This window comes from Hypanus sabinus, chromosome 4 (genome assembly GCF_030144855.1).
Source record: "Hypanus sabinus isolate sHypSab1 chromosome 4, sHypSab1.hap1, whole genome shotgun sequence".
Classification (NCBI taxonomy): Eukaryota; Metazoa; Chordata; class Chondrichthyes; order Myliobatiformes; family Dasyatidae; genus Hypanus; species Hypanus sabinus.
The window spans coordinates 39,219,287-39,243,443 of NC_082709.1; the positions used below are offsets into that span (position 1 = coordinate 39,219,287).

The following is a 24,157-nucleotide window of genomic DNA, read 5'->3' on the forward strand; positions in this document are numbered from 1 at the left end:
ATTATCCCTCCCCTTTAAGACCATAGGACTATGAGGTGAGTACTTTGGCAGAAGCAGATATATATATATATATATCTATTTCCTTCTCATAACAGACTTAGTGCTGAAATATTGGGTTGTACACTCTAATCTCGAGCATGTTCCAGAGTTGTGTGGTTCTTTGATTTCATTAATATGTTGTTAATTACAATGCACTTCCCTTGTGTTTTTTCTCCTCACAAAGGAAAATTCTGAATCCAGCAAAACTGGTCACAACCTCTGTGTCAAATTTCCACACACAGTGCATATTTCCAACCTCCTGCCAAATTTTAAAAGTGGCTGAAACTCAGGCCCATGCCTTGTTGCTTTTATGTCTGACACTTCTAATGATGTTCTGGCTGACCTCCCTCTTTCCATAACCTTGAGGTCATCCAAACATCTCTGGATGCATCCAGGCTCAAAGCAAATACTGTGGGTCTGTTACATTTGATCTAATTTGGCTCCCAGTTGAACAAAAAACCTTGATATTAAAAATATCATCACGATTTTATAATTGCTCCATGGTATTTGCTTTGGTTTATCACTAAAATAGAGCAAATAGCTTTTGTTTGTGCACCATCCTTACAGATCATTCCATACACCAGTACATCAGGGTAGTAAAAATGAAAATAATGGAAGAATAAAGAGTTACAATTACTGAGAAAATACAGTGCAGGTAGTCAAATAAAATGCAAGGGGCAAATATTTAACATAATTAAATAATTAAATATTTTTATTTCTGATTCTAAACATGATTTTCTAATGCTATGGGGACCCTTTCTGAGTTATTTTCTTTGAACTGTTATTAAAGTATGGATCTGAGCCATTATTAATATATTATATGGCATTATTATAATATTTTTTTCTCTTTTTCACCAACCAGCTCATTTTGGTAGTGGGGGTAGATTTTTTTTTAAATAAAATACAATCATTCTGCTTCATTTAATTTCATAATTTGATCTTTTTTCTACATGATTGATTAGGAATATGGGATACTGTGATCATCTTACTGTGATTTAAATGTAATGTAATTTGTATTACTTGTATCCTTATGAACTTTGTATTTATATCCATGTAATTTATATAATATTAATAAAAATATTGAAAGAGAAATAATTACAGAGAAAGTTAGGACAGGTCTACAGATTAAGCTTCTATACAGAAGCAGGGCTATTTATGGGGGCATCAGGCAGGATTTTGTCGAGGTCAACTGGGTATGACTGCTTGTTGGTGAGGGAATGACTGACAAATGAAGGGCTTTTAAAAGTGTGATATCAGAAGTCCAGGAGTAACATGGGTTGTGTTAGGATATGGGCAAAGTATGGTAGGAGGCAGAGGTGGCTTTTGGACTGGAGGCCTGTCACTAGTGGTGCGCCACAGGAGTCAGTGCTGGGATACTTGTGGTTCATTATTTATGTAAACAGTTGGGATGTGAGCGTACAAGGCATGGTCAGTAAGTTTGTGGCTGATATTAATATAGATGGTATTACAGATAGCAAAGAAGGTTATCAAATATTACAGGGGAGAGCTTGACAAGCTAGATAGTAGGCCAAAAATTGATAAATAGCTTTCAATTTGGATAAGTGTGAAGGGTAGCATTTTTGGAAGTTAAACCAGGGTAAAACATTTACAGTAGATGATCAAACAAGAGAAAATCTGCAGAAACCCAAGCCACGTACACTACCACAAGTTGTGCTCAGCAGGCCAGGCAGCATCAATGGGGAAAAGTGCAGTCGATGTTTTGGGCCAGGACACTTCAGCGGGACTGGAGAATAAAAGGTGAGTAGATTTAAAAGATGCAGGGGAGGAGAGAGAAACACAAGGTGATAGGTGAAACCAGGAGGGGGAGGGATGGAGTAAAGAGCTGGGAAGCTGCTAGTTGAAAGGGCTGAAGAAGGGGGAGTCCAATCGGAGGGAACAGAAGGCCATGGAAGAAATAAAATGGAGAGGAGCACCAGAGGGAGGCAATGGGCAGGCAAGGAGATAAGGTTAGAGAGGGTTAAAGGGGATGGGGAATGGTGAACTAGAGGGGGTGGGGAGACATAACCATAAGTTCGAGAAATCGGGTGGAGGCTGATTATAAGGTGTTGTGCCTCCATTATGAGTGTGGCCTCATTGCGACAGTAGAGGAAACTATGGACTGACATATTGGAATGGGAATAGAATAGGAAATGGAATTAAAATGGGTGGCCAGTGGGAGATCCCACCATTACCATCTGAATGGTGTCAAGTTAGGAAAAGGGGAAGTACAACAAGATCTAGGTGTTCTTGTACATCAGTCTCTGAAAGTACAGCAGGCAATGAATAAAGCTAATGGCATGTTAGCCTTCATAACAAGGAGAGTTGAGTATAGGAGCAAAGAGGTCCTTCTGCAGCTGTACAGGGCCCTGGTGAGACCACATCTGGAGTATTGTGTTCAATTTTGGTCTTCAAATTTGAGGAAGGAAATTCTTGCTATTGAGGGAGTGTAGCGTAGGTTCACCAGGTTAATTCCCGGGATGGCGGGACTGTCATATGTTGAAAGATTGGAGCGAGTGGGCTTGTATACACTGGAATTTAGAAGGATGAGAGGGGATCAGATTGAAACATACAAGATTATTAAGGGTTTGGGCACGCTAGAGGCAGGAAACACGTCTCCGATGTTGGGGGAGTCCAGAACCAGAGGCCACAGTTTAAGAATAAGGGGTAGGCCATTCAGAATGGAAAAAACTTTTTCACCCAGAGAGTTGTGGATCTATGGAATGCTCTGCCACAGAAGGCAAAGGAGGCCAATTCTCTGGATGCTTTCAAGAAAGAGTTAGATAGAGTTAGATAGCGGAGTCAAAGGATATGGGGAGAAGGCAGGAATGGGGTACTGATTGTGGATGATCATCCATGATCACAGTGAATGGCGGTGCAGGCTCAAAGGGCCAAATGGCCTACTCCTGCACCTATTGTCTATTGTCTATTATCCTGCATCTTCTGGCATAGGTGCTTGGCGAAACAGTCTCCCAATCTACACTGGTTTTCACCGATATACAGGAGGCCACACCACGAGCACCGAACACTGTGTGACTCCAACACACTCACAGGTGAAGTGTCACCTCACCTGGAATGATTGAGCTATTAAGGAGTGTTGTGTAGCAGAGAGAACTCAGAGTACAAATACATAGTTCACTAAACCGTGTGGCAGTGAAGATGATGTCTGATATGTTGGTCCTCATCTGTCAGGGCACAGACAATAGGAGTTCAGACATGATGTTGCTGTTACCTTTTTTTGGCACTGGAATGATAGTCATTTTGTTAAAGAAGTTGGGAATCTCACATTGGAGTAAGGAATACCGCATCAGCTGGTAGATGCATGATCTGAGGACACAGCTCGAGACTCAATCAGGGCCATTTGCTTTCCATGAGTTTACTCCCTGGAAGGCTGATATGATGCATGTGATAGTGACTATGGGTATAGATGCATCATAGGCTGTTGGAGTAACTGGTGACATTTCACTGATTTTTCTGTTCAAAATGTGCATAGAATGCATTGAGTTCATTGCATAAGGATGTGTTGTTGCCAGCAATACTGCCTACTTTAACTTAGTAGTGTGTTATGGAACACAAGGCTTGCCACAGTTGGTGGCTTGGTCTGCCTTTGGGTCTTGGCATTCTTGATGGTTTTTTGAAGTTCGTACCTAAATTTCTTGTATCAGACTTGAAGGTCTCAGACCTGGATTTCAGTGTGGAGCAGATTTTTTGCTTCCTCAATGGTTTCCAGTTAAGGAACACTGAGACTGTCCTCTACATGTTCTCCCTGCCTCTGCATCTCTCCAGCCCTATATGCCTCTGGAGTGACTGTGTTACTATAATTTTGGGCTCTTTAGAAGCTGGGAATTGAATAGTTTTAACCATTTACTTGGTCATCTTCTCTAATGTCTGCTCATGGAACTCCAGAGTCAGAATTTGTTAGACAATGTTCCTGTGTAATTCCTGTAGATATTCTGTGGCATTATTATGTATTATGCAAGCACTGATAAATTAATGAAAAGCTCATACTTTGATAAGTATTAGAATTTATTTAATATTTTGAAAGCTTGAGATTTTCATCAGCTTATTGAAACACCGTCATGTTTAACCTGAGGCCACAGAAACAGCACTGAGGTAAAGCATACATCACAAGCAAATATTGTTTGACTACGGTTATGATAAGTTTTCATTCTATTTTATCTCAGGCCAAGGTACTATGTTTTAAAAAAACAGCATGTGAAAACCTCTTCCTGTGAGCTTTCTGTGAATGTCAATACCATCTAACCCAGCTAACCCAGCACTTCCTTCAAAATAAGATCAGTTTTACTATGACATCTGGCTATGAATTTATCAAAAAATCTACTCACATAAATTTAAATGACTTGAACTTTGATCATGTAAGCAATTAGGCAATTTTGGTAATTCTGTTGTTTAAAATTTCAAAGTTCTTATTTTAGTTGGTGATACATTTCTCTGTAAGCACCTATAAATACACATTTTAAAGTGATATGTCATCCATTATACCACATTTTTTGAAGTTATTTGTAACATCCTGGGGAAAAAATGATATACGTTAAGCTCAAGAATTCAAGTTTTATGTACGTTTCTAAATTTAATGCAAATTTTTAGTTCTTTTTCTCTGTTTTTTAGTCAGTATGAGGGAGGAGCTGAAACCTGGTCCTCTCACATGATTTAAATTGTGATAGCTTTAGTGCAGATTGCGTGACTGTGTCATCAATAATCAGCAGAAGGCACAGCTGCTCCATTGTCTTAGAACATTGCATTGAAAATAGAAGGTACAATATGCTTCAGAAAGACACAGTTCAAATTTAGAACCCAAGTATATGTGTTATGTACTGTAGATTTATGTATATGGCAGGAACAGCTTTCACTGTCTGTACTCTGTTTAGATATTGTAATTTTTTGGCAGCAAAGTTCAAAACACTTAAAATCATCATAATCCAGGACTGTTAAATCTTAATTTAACTCTAATATCTCCTCTTAGTACTCAGAATCACATTTTGTTTGACAGTATTCCTGTGCAATGCCATGATATATTTTGTTGTTAAAGTGCTATATAAATGCAACTTATTATACAAGAACAATACACTGTTAAATTATACTGGTATACTTTAACAACTGTTAGAAAGTAGTTAAAATGTTGAAAACATCTAGAATATATAGGGACAATTTAATCTTTTTTAACTATTAGCTGTTTCTTAATAATGATGAAGCAATAACGGCAAATTGCATCTTTCATTGAGAAATGATAAGAAACAGTTATTTGCAAAGCATTACACCTCCACCTTCCATTCAGACAATGAATATCAGCATTGAAGTTGTAGCACAGAGGGCATTACAGCACAAGGTGGGCTTGTCGTCCCACCTTGTCCACACCTACCATAGTGTTTATCTACAATCATCCCACTTGCTGACGTTCGGGCTGTATCCCGCCACACCTTTTCGATCCATGTATCTATCTAAATGTCTTTAAAATCTTGCAATTACAATTGAAATTTCACAGCTGTCTCCACCCTCTCCTGCTACAGCTCATTCCGGATAACGACCACTCTATTTGCTCATCCATGCTTTCTTGGTCGAGATTGCCCTGCCCTGGGAAAAAGACTCTGACCATTTATGCTATCTATACCCATCGTAATTTTATAATAATAATAAAATTATTATTATTGTTTTAACTATTGTTTCATTATTGTCACATATACCAAGATACAGTGAAAAGCTTACCTTGCACATTGTTCATGCAGATCAAATCATTACACAGTGCGTTGAGATGGCATAGATAAAACAATAACGCTACATAATAAAGTCACAAGATCATAACTAGGTTGATTTTGAGTCAGAGTCATTGAGTCATGGAACACCTCTGCACAAAAATTTGCCTTTCGGCCCATTTGGTCTATGCTGAACCATTAATCTGCCTAATTCCATCAACCTGCACCCAGACCATAAAACTGTTATACTGCTCTCATCATGTATCTATCCAAATTTCTCCTAAGTGTTGACATCAAACACACATCCACCTTTTACACTGGCAGTTTGTTCTGCACTCACACCAGCCTCTGAGTGAAGAAGTTGCCCTTCATGTTTTTCTTAAACATTTCACTTTTCACCCTTAAACCCATGACCTCAGTGGAAAAAGTCTGCTTGCATTTACCCTATCTCTACCCCTACCGCTATCAAATCTCACCCTCAATCTTCTATGATCTAGGGAATAAGGACCTAAACTATTCAACCTTTCCCTATAAATCAGGTCCTCAAATTCCTGTAACATCGATGCAATGGTCAAGCGTGCATATAATCATCCCAGGGAACCATTCGATAGTCTTATAAAAGTGGTGTAAAAGTTATCCTTTATCTTGATGGTACACGCTTTCAGGTTTTTGTATACTTTGTCCAATGAAAGAGGGGAGAAGAGAAAATGTCCAGGATGGGTGGGATCTTTGATTATATTGATTGCATTACAGAGACTGTGAGAAATATAGAGTTCATTGCAGGGAAGTTGGTTGCTGTAATGTGCTGAGCCGTGTTCACAACTTTCAGCAATTTCCTGTAAGCATGGGAAGAGCAGTTACCATACCAAGTAGATAGGGATGTTTCTGTGAGGATTTGAAAGGGTCAGGGGGAACATGACAAATTTCTTTAATTTCCTGAGGAAGTAGAGGCATTGGTGAACTTTCTTGACCATGGTGTTTACATAGTTAGACCGGGACAGGCTTTTTGTGATGTTCACTCTTAAAACTCTAGAAGGCTGCCCCTCAGCTAGCTAAACTCAAGTGAGAATAATCCCAGGCTTTCCGAGTCTCCTAATTAGCACAGCCCTCCATTCCGAGCAACATCCAGGAAGATTTATTTTGTGCATTCTCAATTGCTACCACATCCATTCTGCAGTGTATCACCCAGAAATGTGCACAATACTTGATGTGGTCGAACAAATGCTTTCCATATCTGCAACACAACATCCCAACTCTTATATTCCATGCCTCAACCTATGAAGGCAAGCATGGCAAATGCTAAAATCTTATTTTACATCAAGAATATATCATTAAAATAGGTATAATTTAAACTGACATGGCCTCCAGAGGAATCACCCTGCATTTTACCTGGAGGAAGTGGTGGGGGGGGGGGGGGCAGAAGAAAAATACAGACTGCTGTGTGGCAGCCAGTCTACAGTTATTCACAGTAGCCTTTTTACTTTGATTTATCTGGGAAATTGTAACGTATGGATCTATTTCTTTTTGACCCACCTCCTTAGCCCTATGTATTGATCTGTTGTCCACACATGCACTGTTGTCTATGCATGTGCTTTGCTCTCTCTCTCTCTCTCTCTCTCTCTCTCTCTCTCTCGCCGCAACATGAATACACCAATTAAAGCATCTCCCACATGTGTGCTTTTATTTAATTGATACGTAGTTGTGCACGGACACAACAAATTGGCAACAAGTACGAACCCGAATGCGAGAAAATATCATGAGCTGCACCAACAGTTATGGCACAATTACGGGACAAAACAGTGAGAGTTAAACAGAAGTAGAAGGCCATCACAGACACTAACAAATGTGTGAGTACAGTGCATAGTAATAGTGAAAGTCGCGCTGAATTCAAAGTGAAAATAATGTAGTGATGGCTTCAGTTGGGAAAGCTGACGAATTTGTGCTAATTAAGGCTGGAAGTTGTACATCAAGAGGGTTGAACTGTATTGTAACGAGAGCAATGTGGAGGTGCAAAAGAAAGCCTCTGCAACTCTTAGCTTAATGGACCCAAGAACGTACAGTCTCTTATGCAACTTAGTAACCCTTGCAAAGCCAGCAAGCAAGACATGCAAAGAAATTGTTACAATTTTACAAAATCACTTGAGCCCTAAACTGCTAACAGTAGCTTTAGATTTTACAAAAGGAACCCGTCAAAAGATGAAAACATCTCTGAATACATTGCAGAACTGCAGACTTTCCCATTACGGTGACTTTAGAGATGGACTTTCTGATGCATTAAAGGACAGGCTTGTATGTGGCATGCATAGTCAAAGCACTCAGAAGTGACTATTAGCTGAAAGAGGCCTAACCTTACAACAGGCATTGACCATTGCAATATTGTTAGAGACCACAGCAAAGGATGCAGCAGAACTACAGAAAAGGAGTTAGAATATGATAAGCACAAAATGTCCTTGAATGGTGCAAAAATCCAAAAATGTTATCGATGTGGCAAATTGTCCCATGACGCAAATGACTGTTGGTTCAAAGAGAAAGCCTACAGAAAGTGTCAGAGACAAGGTCACATAGAGAGAGTGTGCAAGGCAGACAAAAAAGCATAACCCAATGAAAAGTCTCAAACACAAAACTAAGTAAAGGCACAGAGTGACTGAAGGTACAACAGAATCAGACAAAACAGAGTCAGACATAGGTGAACTGTCATGCCTAGAACTGCATAGTATAATTGAAGCAGATCACAAAATCGTCTGGATGACAATAGATGAGTCTGGTATAAAACTGAAAATGGAGCTGGATATTTCTATAGGCTGACTACAACAGATTGTTTTCTAAGATACCATTAGAGAAGACCTTAGTGATGTTAAAGACTTACACAAGTGAAAAAGTGTCCTCCAAAGGCAAATGGAAAGTGAAGGTGACATATGGAGGCCAAACACAAGAGTTAGAACAACACACACAAAATGCCGGTGGAACACAGCAGGCCAGGTAGCATCTGTAAGGAGAAGCACAGTCAACATTTTGGGCTGAGACCCTTCGTCAGGACTAACTGAAAGGAAAGGTAGTAAGAGATTTGAAATCTTTCAAATCTCAAATTTAAAATTTGAAAACTTTAAAATCTCTTACTCTCTTTCCTTTCGGTTAGTCCTGACGAAGGGTCTCGGCCCAAAATGTCGACTGTGCTTCTCCTTATAGATGCTGCCTGGCCTGCTCTAGTCCACCGGCATTTTGTGTGTGTTGTTTGAATTTCCAGCATCTGCAGATTTCCGCGTGTTTGCTTTTTAAAAACAACAGTTAGAGCTTTATGTATTGAAAACTCGAGGACCAACACTTTTTGGATGTGAATGGTTGAGAAAAATCCAATTAGACTGGCACTCAATCAAAGCTCTCAGTGTGACATCAACAGGCAACAGCAGCCCAAATGGCAGCACTGACCAGAGACTAGCACAGCTGCTTAATGCTGATGAGAAGGTGTCTGAGAAGAAGATTAGTAAACTCAAGGGCATGAAGGCCTGAATTGAACTGGATGAAACAGCAACACCAAGATTCCATAAAGTACGTCCAGTGCCTTACACACTACGTTCTAAAGTGAATGCTAAACTGCAGAGCTTGGAAGCAACTGGAATTTTCTCCAAGGTTGAGTGGACTGATTGGGCCATGCCCATTGTCCAGATGATCAAGAAAGGGAAGGCAGGATTCATCACAATCAACGCTCACAAGGGACTGTTCCAGGATAATCGTCACATCAGCTCAGCAATTTGGCAAAGAGGAATGGACCAACTGCTCCAAGATATCTCAGGAACACAACGTTACCTTGATGACATCATCGTGACTGGCAAGAATGATGAACACTTCCAAAATCTTGTTAAAGAATTTGAATTTATTTAAATCTTACATCCATCCCACTACATGAGGGAGTAAAAATCTTTGCATTATGACTCCGTTGCAATGTACAGACATGTGAATTTGTAAATCTAATGGCTTGTAGAGAGAAGCTGTCCCAGAGCCTATTGGTCCTGGGTTTAATGCTGTGGTGCCACTTGCCAGGTGGAAGCAGCTGAACCAGTTTATGGTTGGGGTGACTGGTGCCCCCCTTGATCTTCTTTCTGCACCTGCTGCTATAAATGTCCTCAATGGAGGGAAGTAACTGAGTGAGTATGGTCTGCACGCAAAGAGAGAGAATTATGAGTTTTTCGAGATTGAAATCTCATATTGTGGACACGTCATTGACAAGCCTGGCTTACAGATGTCACAAGAAAGGATGGAAGATTTTCCAAACCAGAAAATGTGCTGCAACTCAGTTTATACTTGGGCCTTGTAAACTACTACTACCAGTTTCTCTCAAACATTGCTACAGTGCTGCATTCACTGATTGCACTAGTACAGACAAGAGCAAAGTAGGAATGGTCAGAAAGATGTAAAAGAACATTCAAGGAAATAAAGAGACTAATAATATCCGATGAACTGCTCACCCATTAGACCCATCCCTGCCCATCAAATCAACAAGCAATGTGTCCCCTTATGGGATTGGAGCTGTTTTGTCACACAATATGAGACATGGATCTGAACACTGAATTGCATTTGCTTCAAGATCACTGAAGAGCGTGGAATGCAACTATGTACAGATCGACTGAGAGGCCCTTAGTCTAGTATGGGGAATAAAGAAGTTCCACTGCAAATAGTTACTCTACTGACAGACCACCAGCCCCTTGTGTCCATTTTCAATCCCAGGAAGGGAATCCCAGTGATACCTGCTACCTGGTTACAACATTGGACACTATTCCTAGGATCCCACTCATATAACTTAAGAGTTCAAGAATACCAAACAACACAGCAACACTGATGGCTTGTCACATCTTCCACTACTGGTAACTGAAGAAGAAAAGTCTTCATACTGCGACCCAGCAGAAGTATTGCACACCGCATTGGTGGACCAGTTGCTGAAGGTCATGAGTTCGAGCCCCAGCCGAGGCAGCGTGTTGTGTCCTTGAGCAAGGCACTTAACCACACACTGCTCCAGTCCACCCAGCTGAAAATGGGCACCGACAAAATGCTGGGAGTTAACCTCATGATAGACTGGCATTCCACCCGGGGGGGGGGGGGGGGGTGGTCTCATACTCTCAGTCACTTCAGGCCATGGAAACCGGAATAAGCCCCGGCCTGATGAGCCTATAAGGCTTGGGACAGACTTTAACTAAGCTTTTAAACAAGGAATCATCCAACATTGTCAAAAGTCTATGAAATCACCATACAAGGATGGCCAGCTCATGGTAACCCTATGTTTCCAGAGTTCTCACCAAGACAAGACCACTGTTGGTCTGTCAAAAAATGCTAATGTGTCAATTTCGTGTTGTGGCTTCCTCTAACCTGCACACCAGAGTGTTAGAAAATCTTCATGAAGGACACCTAGGTACAGTGTGTTGGCTGGGAATAGATGAGCAGATTGAAAACTTGGCCAAAAGCTGTTCAGGATGCCACAAAGTTCAAAATGCACCCTTAAAGTCAATAGGTTGCAATAGGTACATTTAATGTCAGAGAAATGTATACAATATACATCCTGAAATTCTTTTTCTTTGCAAGCATCCATGAAAACAGAGGAGAGCCCTAAAGAATGAATGACAGTTATATGTCAGAACCCCAAAGTTCCCCAACTCCTCCCTCCCATGCATAAACAACAGCAAAGCAATGGCCCCTCTCCCCCACCAGCAAAAAAGCATCTGCATTCTCCACTGAGCTCTCAAACATGCAGTAAAACATCAATAAAGTCACAGACTTGCAGTACCCAAAAGACTACTTGTTCACTCGGTAATTTGATGTAACACAGGCTCTCTCTCTCCCTAATAAAGGAAAAAGAGGTGTCCCCATTCACAGCAAGGGGGGAGACATAGCAAACAACTTGCCAATATATGATGTTAAAATCTGTTCTGTCACTTTTTCCGAGCTCTGTGCCCAAAGAACTCGGGTCTCTGGGCACACAACTAGCAGCCAGCTCACTGCTTTCAATCTTCCGTGTACCCCCATGACACTCCAGGTGGCAGGATCGACCTTGAATCACCCACCTCCAGAGCCATGAAAATCCGGCTCCCTGAAGCCACATCCTTGGCAAATCGAAAAGCAGCCGGTCATGAGACCCTGGGAGCGAGTCCCATTCCCACTAAGAGCTGAAGTCAGCATGTAACTCCAAGTCAGGGTCTTCAAAAGAACCTTGAAAGGGAAAAAAGGAGATATTAAAGATAGAAATAGAGCTGTTTCCGAAGATGCAAGCAAAGGAGTTGCCATTAGGCGTCATCGTCCTAAGCACTGCCCTCTGTTAGTTAGCTGAAAGGTTTATCCAAACCTTCAAATAGTCCTTTAAAGCGATGGACAAGGAGGACATTTCTCTACAGCGCAAGGTGGACAACTTCCCTTTTGCGTTTTGGAACTCTGCTCATGCGACAACAAATCAAACACATGCAATGTAGTTCATGAGCAAGAATTTGAGACCTTGCATAGACCTTCTGAAACCAGACCTCCAGAGAGAAGTACAGAATCGCCAAGTGAAGCAGCAAGGAGGTTTGAGCTTGGACAGGAAGTTCTAGTGCGTGATTACTAAAAAGACAAGTGGACGCCCGGTAGGATAGCCATGAGTACTGGACCACTGATGTACACAGTCGGTGTTGGAGATCAGACATGGGGACATCATGTGGACCAGACACTGGATGGTCAACCAAAGAACATAATTGAGTTGACTGGTTCCGAACAAGGTAGACACATTACCTCTCAATGATGACGTCACTGACAGCAGCGTGACACTGGAAACTGAGAATGTTGTCTCAGACAAGTCACCTGCCAAACCTGATGCCAGTCCACAGGTCCAGAGGCATGACAAGAATGTTATCGTTGACAAGGGACCTGCCAAACCTGATGCCACTCCACAGGTCCAGAGGTGCCATTCTCCCTCTCCCTCTCTCTCTCTCTGTCTCTCTCTCTCTCATGTGAATACATCAGTTAAAGCTATCTCCCACATGCATGCTTTTATTTAATCGATATGTAGTTATGTAGTTGTGCTCAGACTCAACAGAAATGAGCTGCAATTCACATTGGGATGTTGATGATAATCTTGTTACTGATCTTTTTTAAGGTAAGCAGAGAATTTGCAAACTTTTTTGTCCAGCTGTGAAATTCCAGGCCACACTTGAATAAACTTCATAATTTTGATGTAAACACGGTGGTCTGATGATGGATATTGAACTCCAGATGACAGTAAAACTTCACGTTATGAAAGTGCCAGAATCTAATTTATCATGTCCTGTCAAGTCCTACCCTCAGATCTTAGTTGTATCTCAGTTAACATCTCTGCAATATTTGATAGGACTGACAAAGTCTAAAGTTGCCAAAAACAAGTAATTAGAATGTTATAAAGAATCCCATGATGTATTTCCTTCTCCCTTCTCCATGATGTTGACAAAAACAGGTCAGAATTCTGGAATGCAGATTAGATTTTGGTTCTGGTCTATATGGACCAAATCCAAATTCTTTAGTTACAAAATAATAACATATAGGCTTGATACTGTCACTCAGCACAGAGAAATTATTTAACAACTGTAGTGGAAATGAGCTGCGCTGCGGGCCTTGCTGCTCTGTCCAGGAAGCGTATTTAAATACTATGAACACCTCACATGCTGAAATGACTTGTGAGTGAGGAATTTTAATCCACTGTTCCTGAATATGTCACCTCAGCTGTTCCATTCCAGCACATAGAAATTGCCTTATACCCCCATCTGTGCCTGACTAGAGAAATTTCAGACATCAACAGATTATTGAGAGAAGACTGAAAATAAACTGATCCTCTGACTAATGGTGCTGCTATGCACATCTAATTCAATCACCTCAGTCCTACACATCTTTTGAAACTTCAGAGACTTGGTGAAAGCTCTGACTCTAATCTCGAGTACAGTGGACAATCCCCTTTACAGGAACATTCCATATAAATGTCAAAGTCTGAAATCTCTTCATTGCCAATACAGAGCTTTCAATATCTTGAAATTATACATTATACAATCAGTTTTTACAAAAGGCACTGTTCTCTTTTCCGATGGAACCTTCCTTAAAGGTATGTAGCAAATGGACACAGGGCCTAGCTTAAGGAGACCATGCTAGGTCACAATAATAATTTTCTACTAGCAAGCTTGCATCTTTTACTGTTCTTTGTGACTGTGACTCGGTGGAAGGAACTTAGTCTCTGGGAGAAAGAGCGCTGGACTTCAATAGAAAGGTTCATTTAATGTCAGAGAAATGTATTCGATATACATCCTGAAATTCTTTTTCTTAGCAAACATACACGAAAACAGAGGAGTTTCCCAAAGAAAGAATGACAGTTAAATGTTAGAAACCCAAAGCTGCCCCCCCAGCTCCTTCCTCCCTCACATAAGCAGCAGCAAAGCAATGATCCCCCTCCCCCACCAGCAAAAAACCGTATGACTTTAGACACATTTCAGTCCTACGGCTTGTAACACATGTCTAGGTACTCATCCCTGGAATGTACTCAGACTATCAGTTACCTAAATGGATAGGGATAGCTCATTAAGATGCATTATGGGATTCTGGGTGTAATATCAGGTCCAAAATATTACTCAGAGTAATAATGAGAAAATTCTTGGGACATTCCAAAGCATTCCATAGCGACAGAGTTCAGTACCCAAAAGACTACTTGTTCACCCGGTAATTTGATGTAACACAGGCTCTCTCTCTCCCTAATAAGGGAAAAAGAGGTGTCCCCATTCACAGCAAGGGGGGACAATTCAGAATCACAGCATAGTTTTGTAAATAAAGGTGATTTGTATGTCGTGCTTTGGAAAGTGCCAAGAATTCTGTAATTACTTCTCTGAGTAGTTTTATTGATTCCCAAGGAAATATAATTTCAGAATGTCATAACACTTTGTACAGAGTACTAAGCTTAGTCAGATCTCTGAAATGAAAAATGCTGGAAATACTCAGCAGTACTCAGAGAAATCAAATTAATGTTTCAGGTCAATAACTTGTAATTAGGTCTAGAGAAAATTGAAAAACATGTTTCATGTTGCTGAGAAGGTGCAGAGATATTTATTTATTATTTATTTGCCTATTAATTAATTTTTCTCTTGTATTCACACCATTTGTTATCTTTTTCACAGGTTGTTTGTCCAACCTGTTGCGGTCTTTCGATGATTCTATTAAGATTGCTGGATTTGCTGAGTATGCCCGCAAGAAAATGATTTTCAGGGTTGTATATATGACATACAGAGTACATGTAATCTGATAATAAATTTACTTTGAACTTTGAAGAAAGAATAGAATCTTAAAAAGGATTAGGAATTCCTGGTGGTGAGTGATGGTTGGCATTGGCCTTGTCTGAGAACAAGGTATTGAATGCAAGAAGCCATGATCAATGAGGTTTTTGAAAATATAAAATTTAACGGGTGTAATAAATCTATTTTATAGAACTCTGTTAAATGATACATTGTGCAAATTAAAAGAAACAAAAGAAGCAAAGTTTCTTCTGGCACATCCTGGTGATGCCCTTAGTGGACTCCTGGTGCCCTAGATAATGATTAGTTTTACTTTCAAGGGGCAGTTAAAGATTAAAAAAACAAAAATAATGAGACTGGGAGAAAAAAATCAGAGAATGATGAGCATATAGAACACAGAAATCTACAGCACATTACAGGCCCTTCAGCCCACAATGTTGTGCCAACCATGTAACCTACTCTAGAAACTGCCTAGAATTTCCCTAGCGTAAAGTCCTCTATTTTTCTAGACCTATCTAAGAGGTTCTTAAAAGACCCTATTAAATCTGCTTCTACCACTGCTTCTGGCAGCATATTCCATGCACCCACCACTCTCTGAGTGAAAAACTTACACCTGACATCCCCTCTGTACTTGTTTCCAAACACCTTAAAACTATGTTCCTTTGTATTAGCCATTTCAGCCCTGGGAGAAAGCTTCTGGCTATGCACATGATCAATGCCTCTCATCATCTTCTACACCTCTATCAGGTCACCTCTCATCCTCCATTGTTCCAAGGAGAAAAGGCTAAATTCACTCAATCTATTCTCATAGGACATGCTCTTCAATCCAGTCAACATCCTTGAAAATCTCCTCTGCACTCTCTCTATAGTATCCACATCCTTCCTGTAGTGAGTGACAAGAATAGAACACAGTACTCCAAGTGGGGTCTGACTAAAGTCTCGCATAGTTGTAACGTTACCTCACAGCTCTTGAACTCAATCCCACAGCTGATGAATACCAACACATCATTCGCCTTCTTAATAACACTGTCACCCCGCGCAGCAGCTTTGAGTGTCCTATAGACACAGACACCAAGATCTCTCAGATCCTCCAAGCTGCCAAGAGTCTTACCATTAATAATATATTCTGTCTTCAAATTTGACCTACCAAAATGAACCACTTCACACTTATCAGGGTTGAAGTCCATTTGCCACTTCTCAGCCCAGATCTGCATCCTATCGATGTCCCTCTGTAACCTCTGACAACCCACTAGACTATCCACAATACCCCCAACCTTTGTGTCATCAGCAACCCCCCCCCCCCCCACTTCTTCATCCAGGTAATTTATAAAAACCATAAAGAGGAGGGGTCCCAGAACAGATCCCTACGGAACACCACTGGTCACTGACCCCCATGTAGAATATGAATGAGATTGCTGTATTGGACTCAATGGGTACAATGGCTGTAATAATCACGTAATTCATGTAATGACTGTAAAAACATTGGTAATGGCTTCCTCCATCCTCAGTGTGTCGGATTTATTTAAAATAAAAACAGAACAAGCTAAAAATGTTCGGCAGGCTCACAGCATCTGCGGAAAGCAAAACAGAGTTAATGTTTCACATCAGGTTCTTCCAAAATCTGCAGTTCTTTGATGTTCAAATTTATTTGTAAGGATATTTTATTGGTATGTCTCACAGTGGTTAAATATTGTAACTGAAAGGCACCATGAATGTCATCAGATGCAAAATGAGATATATTTTCTGGACTGTAGTTTGTTCAAACCCAGGTGTAGATTTGCACCACTGAGTCCTCCGTGTGGAGTGCACATACTGATTACATTCATTAATATTGACCCTATAAATTTATATGTTTCTATGAGCTTCATATTTAGGAGAGCATAATTTATAATAAAAAATGACAAACAAAATTGCAGTGCAAGTGGTTAACGGATAGACTACTTCCAGGCTTTTTGAACATTTGAATGTCATCCCTAGTAGGAAATTTTGCTTCTATTTATCAGAGTGGTCAATGAACTTACGTCATAGCATGAGAGAATTGTCATGCTGTGGGGAGGAGAATTCAATGCCAGCGACCTATACAGATATATAAAAACTCTGCATATACAATGTGATGCTATATTGGTGCCGGAGGCATTGTGACACATTCAGGCTGCCCCAAGAACATCTTCGGAAGTTAAATGACACATTTCACTGTGTGTTTTGATGTTTCGATGTACATGTGGCAATAAAGCTAATATGTCTTCATCTGATATAGCAATGACCACTGAGTAGAGATAAATCTTTAATTGGTATAAATATTCTCAATAAAATCCAAAGGATACAGCACACTCCCTGAAGGCTACAGCAGATTGATCATATGAATCAAATACAATATGCATAAATTTAGCCATTTATTTCTGACTTGTTTCTCCGTGAGACTATGGTAGACAACACATTTAAAGGCATGAGTCACAAACTTCTGACCTCCACCATCCTTATTTTTTTAGCCCTGGCTGCTGTCTATTGTCCCAAAAAAAATCACCTTTATGAACCAGCTTCTCCAAGTATGATCTGCCTTTGTTATCGTACCCAAAGGAAAATTCCATGAGCAAATTTTAAGAACTATTCATTGGTTGTTAAATTATACCTCTGACAATATCCTGATACAACTTTACTCGTTAAAACAGAAAATGCTGGAAATGCTCAGCAGATCAGGTTGCATCTGTGGAGAGAGAAACAGATAAAACCTTCGGTCCAGAACCCTGCAAAACAACCAGAAAGAAACAGATTAGTTTGCGGTGAAGGTTGGGAATGGGAATGAGTGGAACAAAGGGAATTTCTCTGATAAAATAGGACTGGATTACCTAATGTGGAAGTTAAGATCAAAATAAATTTCTTTATGTTTTGCCACTAATAAGACATTAGGACATGGCCAGGAGGGCAGCTGTCAATGTCAGTCTTACCTTCCAATATGAAGGTTCTGATGAAGTTGCTCAGCCAAAGATATTATTGGCATAAAGTAACCCAGCATGGAAGCAAGCCCTCTGGTCTAAGATGCTCATCCAACCTAATCCCATTTGATAGCTTCTGGTTCAGATCCCTCTAAATGTTTCTTATCCATGTAACTAGTCCAACCGTCTTTCAAAAATTGTGTTTCTCTTTGTAAGCCTGATCCGCTGTGTATCTCTAGCAGTTTCTATTTTTAATTCCGATTTTAGGCTTCAGCAGTTCTTTGAGGTGTGTGAAGATAAATCAATTTTTTTGTTTGCAAAAATGTTCTTGTCTCTTCAGACTCAACATTTCAGTACATAAAAGGATATGCTGACGAGAAGTCAGAAGATGGAATATACTCCAAAGGCCTTCAGTGTGTAACTATTCTAATTGGAGTGTACAACCGAAGTTCTGGGCTGCCAATAATGGGTGTCATCAACCAGCCATTTGTAACCCGTGACCCAGACAGTCTCAGGTAAGCAGTCAGTGGTGAAGAAGGCTTTTGACAAGCTGGCCTTCATCGGTCAGAGCATGAGTATAAAAGTTTGGAAGTCATTGTGTAGTTGTATAAGATGCGGGTAAGGCCACGCTTGGAATATTGTGTACAGTTTAGTCACCTTGCTATAAAAAATGTATTATTAAACTTAGAAACAGTGCAGAAAAGGTTTATAGTTCTGTTGCCAGGATGTGAGGGACTGATTTATGAGTGCAGTTGGACAAGTTAGGACTTTATTCTTTGGAGATTGAGAGGTGATTGTCTCAAGGTGCATAAAATAATGAGGGAGGTAAACAGGGTGAATGTACTCAATTTTTTCCTCAAGGCTGGAGAGTCAAGAACTGGAAGGTGTAGGTTTAGAGTAAGAGGGGAAAGATTTAATAGGAGCTTGAAGGTCAACTTCTTTTGAGGGTGGTATGTATGTGAAATGTGCTGCCAGATGAAATGGCTGAGGCAGGTGCAACGATAGCTTTTAAAAAGCAGTTGACATGCAGATGGATAGTAAAAATTTACAGAGTTATGGGCCAAACACTGCTGAGCCTACTGGGCTTTTCTTGTTCAACATAAACCAAATGGGCTGAAGGATCTATTTCCGTGTGTATGACTCCATGAGTTCTGCTTTGTAATGCATTGCACTGACATATCACGGCTGATCCTCAGCACTGTTACCACAAATTTTTTAACAATTATGACATATATATGTGGGTTCAAACTTACAGCAAACTGATTATGAACAGATGAGAGGAAGAAAGATTGTCTGTGGTTTTCTCAATTTCTCACTAGGTTGATTTGAGATATTAGAGTAATTTCAACTTAGTTCCCAACAGGGAAGCGAATAGCCAGCCATTTCATACCATTGACGATAACAGGAGGGTGGTAAGGGATCTGTGGGTGTAAGCAGACGCAGAAGGTGGCAGATCAAATCACGATAGTCCCTTATGGAATCAATTGAATTAGCATTACTCCATTGAAGTCTGAAGGTGCATTAACCTGGTGCACCTAGGTAGGTCTGAGTTGGGGAGAAATTTCTTCCCTCAAAGCTGATGAACCCCTGGAATTCTCCCTTAGAGAGGGAGTGGCAGTCAAATCACTGAAAATATTTAAGAAGGATATTGACAATTTTCTGGACACAAAAGCCAACAAGGGAGAGCAGGAAAATGGAATTGAAAGGGTAGATAAGTCATAATTGCATTGAATGGCAGAGCAGACTAAATGAAGGGCCATTACTTAATAACTTTCATATTGCTATGTTTCATTGTGCTCAACCAATCTTTCTTCTCCCTGTTAGATCAAAGTTTACTGTCTCAATTGTTATTATGTTTCTGTCCCCAAAGTTAAAATGAATATCATCCCTGGAAGGTAATAAAAATCAATTGGTTGAGGAAATGCTATATACATACTACACTGGCATTGCAGAAGGAGCCTAAACCAGTTCATTATAAAAACCACTCATCCCAATACTCTACCATTTGCAAGGCCCTTGGCAGACATAGTCAAAAAGCTCTTCTACTGCAGTTATCCACCCTTGTGGAAACTGGAGGTTGCATGCAAATGTTGATCAGCAGAGGATGCGAGTGGAAAAGGAATGATTGAGAGGGAGTGTGTGGAATGGGAGGGGTGGATTGTGGCAGAATTATGGTGGGATCACCAGGGTGGAGGAGACAATCTGTTTGTGGGTGATGAGTAGAAAGGCATGGGGTGGTGGGGGGGGGGGTCAGCTGTGGAAATGATTGGTGAGATGGGAAAGATATGGAGAGTGGTAGAGGATATGTGGGCTAGTTGTTTGATTAGATTGTTTACACTGGCAAGATGGGTTAAGGAGAGACTTGGAAGAGCTGGGCAGATGATCAAGTGATGATTGAAAGATGAGGTCTGAGGAAATCATCAGGGTGTGGGGCAGTGCAATTAATGTCAATCACTAACACATGAAAACTTGAAATCACAGACCTTGAAGAATATGATCATCTCAGATTCTTTGGCTGGAGCCAAGATGGGCAAAGCCTGTTAATCAATGTTATCTCATCCCTCAAAGTTGTAGGCTTCATCTTCCTCAGTGTTCAAGGCTCAAGTCATTCACATGTCTGGTATATGTTATAGTAACTCATACTAGTTACATGAGAGCAAGCTTTGTATATTCTTTTAAGCCACTGTGCTTTGGTGCATGAAACACACTGCCAGGGATGGTGGCAGAGGATTTGTACCTTCTGGAGCTCCTTTCTGTTGTCCACTTCACTCTTATTTCTCAATATGCCATATGACCTATTTTGGTTCCAATATGTTATTTCCAACACTACAAGAAGGTGAAATTTATTAGTCTAGTTGGCTCATCTTTGTTGCCTGACTATCCTCCAACCCTTTAGTGCATCTTTCCTTCCCTTTCCCGCAAATACTCATTGGAGAATCTTTGCCTCCCTTGGCCTTATCCTCTGCTGGCTCAGACAACACCTCCATTGAAAATAGAATCAAAGAACGCTATGGCAAGAGTGAAAGTCTTGCAAGAAAGGTTAAGAACTTTGTGAAATGTATTAATACCTAAACATTGAAAATAAAAGAATAAGTCCAAATACACAATGCTAGTCTGTCGTAAGGACAGTAGATGGTGCTCTTGTAATATCATTAGAGTTTATCTACTGTTTAGTCTTTAAATGAGAACTGAGCATTCATAATAACTGCCAGCACCAACAATGACACTGACACAGGGAAGGCAGGACAAGATACATTTCCTTCTCATTTTTAGAAAGGTGGACATCAGACTCTATCACTACATCTAACCTCACCCGAGGGAGTGCTGCACTCTGGTAATGTCACTGTATAATCATCACGCCAGTTATAACATGAGGGAAGACATCAGTCCTTTCCTTAGATACACTGCCTATCACTGGATTCCAAAAGTATCTCTGGAGGGAGGCAGGGTGAGAATTCATCATTGCCAGGAGAATTAGTGAGCATCTGTATGTCTACCACTCAAGATAAAGCCAATGTATATTAGATGATCTCTTGCTAACAAAACTCCAGGACAAGTTGAAATAAGTGTAGTGCAAACCTGTTTTTAAGTGTGTAGACCATACTACAAAATCCTAAATACAACTTTGCATTTTTTTAAAAAAATCCCTGTTCTTGAAAAAATGTTTGTAATTTGAATTTACCATTGCTACTTTCAATTCCATTGCTGTTATAAGGAGCTGTTTTATTCCATTAAACATTAAATGTTTAAACATGTTTACCAGCAAACATTAAATCCTTACAAAAAAGAACAACAGTCATTGAAATGACTGCTGTATTTTGAAGAAGCAATGTGCTTACTGAAACCTGTTTTTTATTGCCAAAACATAATCATAGTACCAACATAAAGATGCTCAAATTCATCCTTCCTCCCTACTCATCTATTTGATGGCATGATCAACTGGGATCATCCCAATGCATTTGGAACAATTACAACGCATGGTGGATTTTAAACAACATGCAAATACACAGTGGACACTTCATTAGGTATATCTATACACCTGCTCGTTAGTGCAAATATCTTATCAACCAGTCATGTGGCAGTAACTCAATGCATGAAAGCATACAGATATAGTCAAGGGGTTCAGTTGTTGTTCGGATTGAACATCAGAATGGAGAGAAATATGATCTAAGTGACTTTGACCAAGGAATGGTTGTTGGTTGGGTATCTCAGAAACTGCTGATCTCTTGGGATTTTCATGCACAACAGTCTGTAGATTTACAGAGAATGGTATAAAACAACAAAAGTTAAACAATCCAGTGAGGAGTAGTTCTGTGGGTAAAAATGGCTTGTTAACAACAGTCATCAGGAGAATGGCCAGACTGGTTCAAGCTGACGGGAAGGAGACGGTAACTCAAATAACCTTATGTTATAGTAGTGGTGTGCAGAAGAGCATCCCTGAATGCATATAAATCTAATCTTGAATTAGATGGTCGACAACAAGAGAAGACCATGAACATACACTCAGTAGCAGGAGGTATTGGCCACTGAATGTCTATTGTTTTTATTATCTTTTAAATAATACATCTACGGACAAAAACATAAAAGAGAGATTGAGAAAGGATACTATCAAAGTTAACCACACTTCATCATAGATAATATGCCACTCCACTCATCTTCACTCATTATGACTACTTGGAGAGACAGAGCCTTCATCTGGATGGATCTCATGTTGTGAAATTTCTCATCCAAACCATTTCTCCCCCTTTAGTACCTTTAAAACCTAATTGTTGAACCAATATTTTGGGTATTCTTCCAGATTTTGCTTTTCTTTCTGAATTTGTCTCTGTGAAACAAATTGGGATGTCATCCAAAAGTACAGCATATCTGCAAGTAAGAGACACAAAATGCTGGAAAAACTCAGCATATCAGGCAGCATCTATGGAGAGGAATAAACATTAGATGTTTTGGGCTGAGACCCTTCATCAGGAGGGGAGAGGAAGGGGGAAGAACTCCGAATAAGAAGGGGAAGAACTACAAGCTGGCAAGAGATAGGTGAAAACTGGTGAGGGGGAAGATGGGGGGGGGGGGTGGGGGACGGGGATGAAGTGAGAAGCTGGGAGGTGATAGCTGGAAGAGGTAATGCTGAAGAAGAAGGAATCTGATTGGAGAGGAGAGTGGACCATGGAAGAAAAGCAAAGAGAGCCACTTTGTTACAAGTTATATGCAAATTGTTTTTTAGTAAAGTTATTAATGGGAAATATCACCCAAAAAAAATTGCTAAGTACCTTTTTATGCTTGTCAAATACTATGAATTGATGTATTTATGCAAGCAGCATCAGTATATGGTGTAAAATCAATACTGTATATTGTTACAGTGGAAATAATGGATGCCTAGTCTCTTTTGCCACAGAAAGGTTAATGTCCTTAACAGACTAGAAATCATTTGCAAAATTCATCTAATACACTCATGGTGTTGAAAAAATAAATGTGAAGAACATTAATAATTTCAAAACAAACTGTTTTTGGTCAATTTTGTTTACTTTTGTTGTTAGACAATGATAGTAAGGGGTAGGGGATCAAGGAGGGCAAATAGATTTAAACTACCGATCAGCTGTGGTGAATTGTTGGGCAGAAGTTATTCCCTTTTTGAACTGCAGAAAAATAAAGGATCCAGGGAAACAGGCTGGAAAGAAGAGGTGAAACGAATGATGAAATCAGCTGTGATCTTACCAAATGGTAGAGAATTTTAAAGGCTCATATGGCCCAATCCTGCTCTCATTTTCAAAGTTCTTATGGAACAGGCTCAAGAAAATGAAAATCAAAGAGAGTCCCTCCTGGCACTTCTCCTTGCAAGCGGAACAAGTGCTACACCAGCCCCTTACACCTACTCCCTCACCACCATTCAGGGCCCCAAACAGTCCTTCCAGGTGAGGCCACACTTCACCTGTGAGAATATTGGGGTCACTTACTGTGTCCAGTGCTCCCAGTGTGGCCTTCTGTATATCGGTGAGACCTGACATAGATTGGGAGACCATTTCGCAGAGCACCTACACTCCGTCTGCCAGAAGAAGTGAGATGTCCCAGTGGCCACCCATTTTAATTCCACTTCTCATTCCCATTCTGATATGTCAGTCCATGGCCTCCTCCACTGTCGTGATGAGGCCACACTCAGGTTGGAGGAACAATACCTTATATTCTGTCTGAGTAGCCTCCAACCTGATGGCATGAACATTGATCT

At 40.3% G+C, this 24,157-nt stretch overlaps 1 protein-coding gene across 6 annotated transcripts in view; it reads left to right on the top strand.

Moving 5' to 3' along the window:
- Nucleotides 1–24,157, top strand: part of LOC132392676 (inositol polyphosphate 1-phosphatase-like) — a 63,764-nt gene that overhangs the window by 37,430 nt on the left and 2,177 nt on the right. For all 6 annotated transcript variants that reach the window (XM_059966881.1, XM_059966877.1, XM_059966880.1 and 3 more), the window contains one exon: nt 18,278–18,452. In XM_059966881.1, the coding sequence (XP_059822864.1) occupies nt 18,278–18,452 (175 nt within the window). The remainder of the gene's footprint in view (nt 1–18,277; nt 18,453–24,157) is intronic.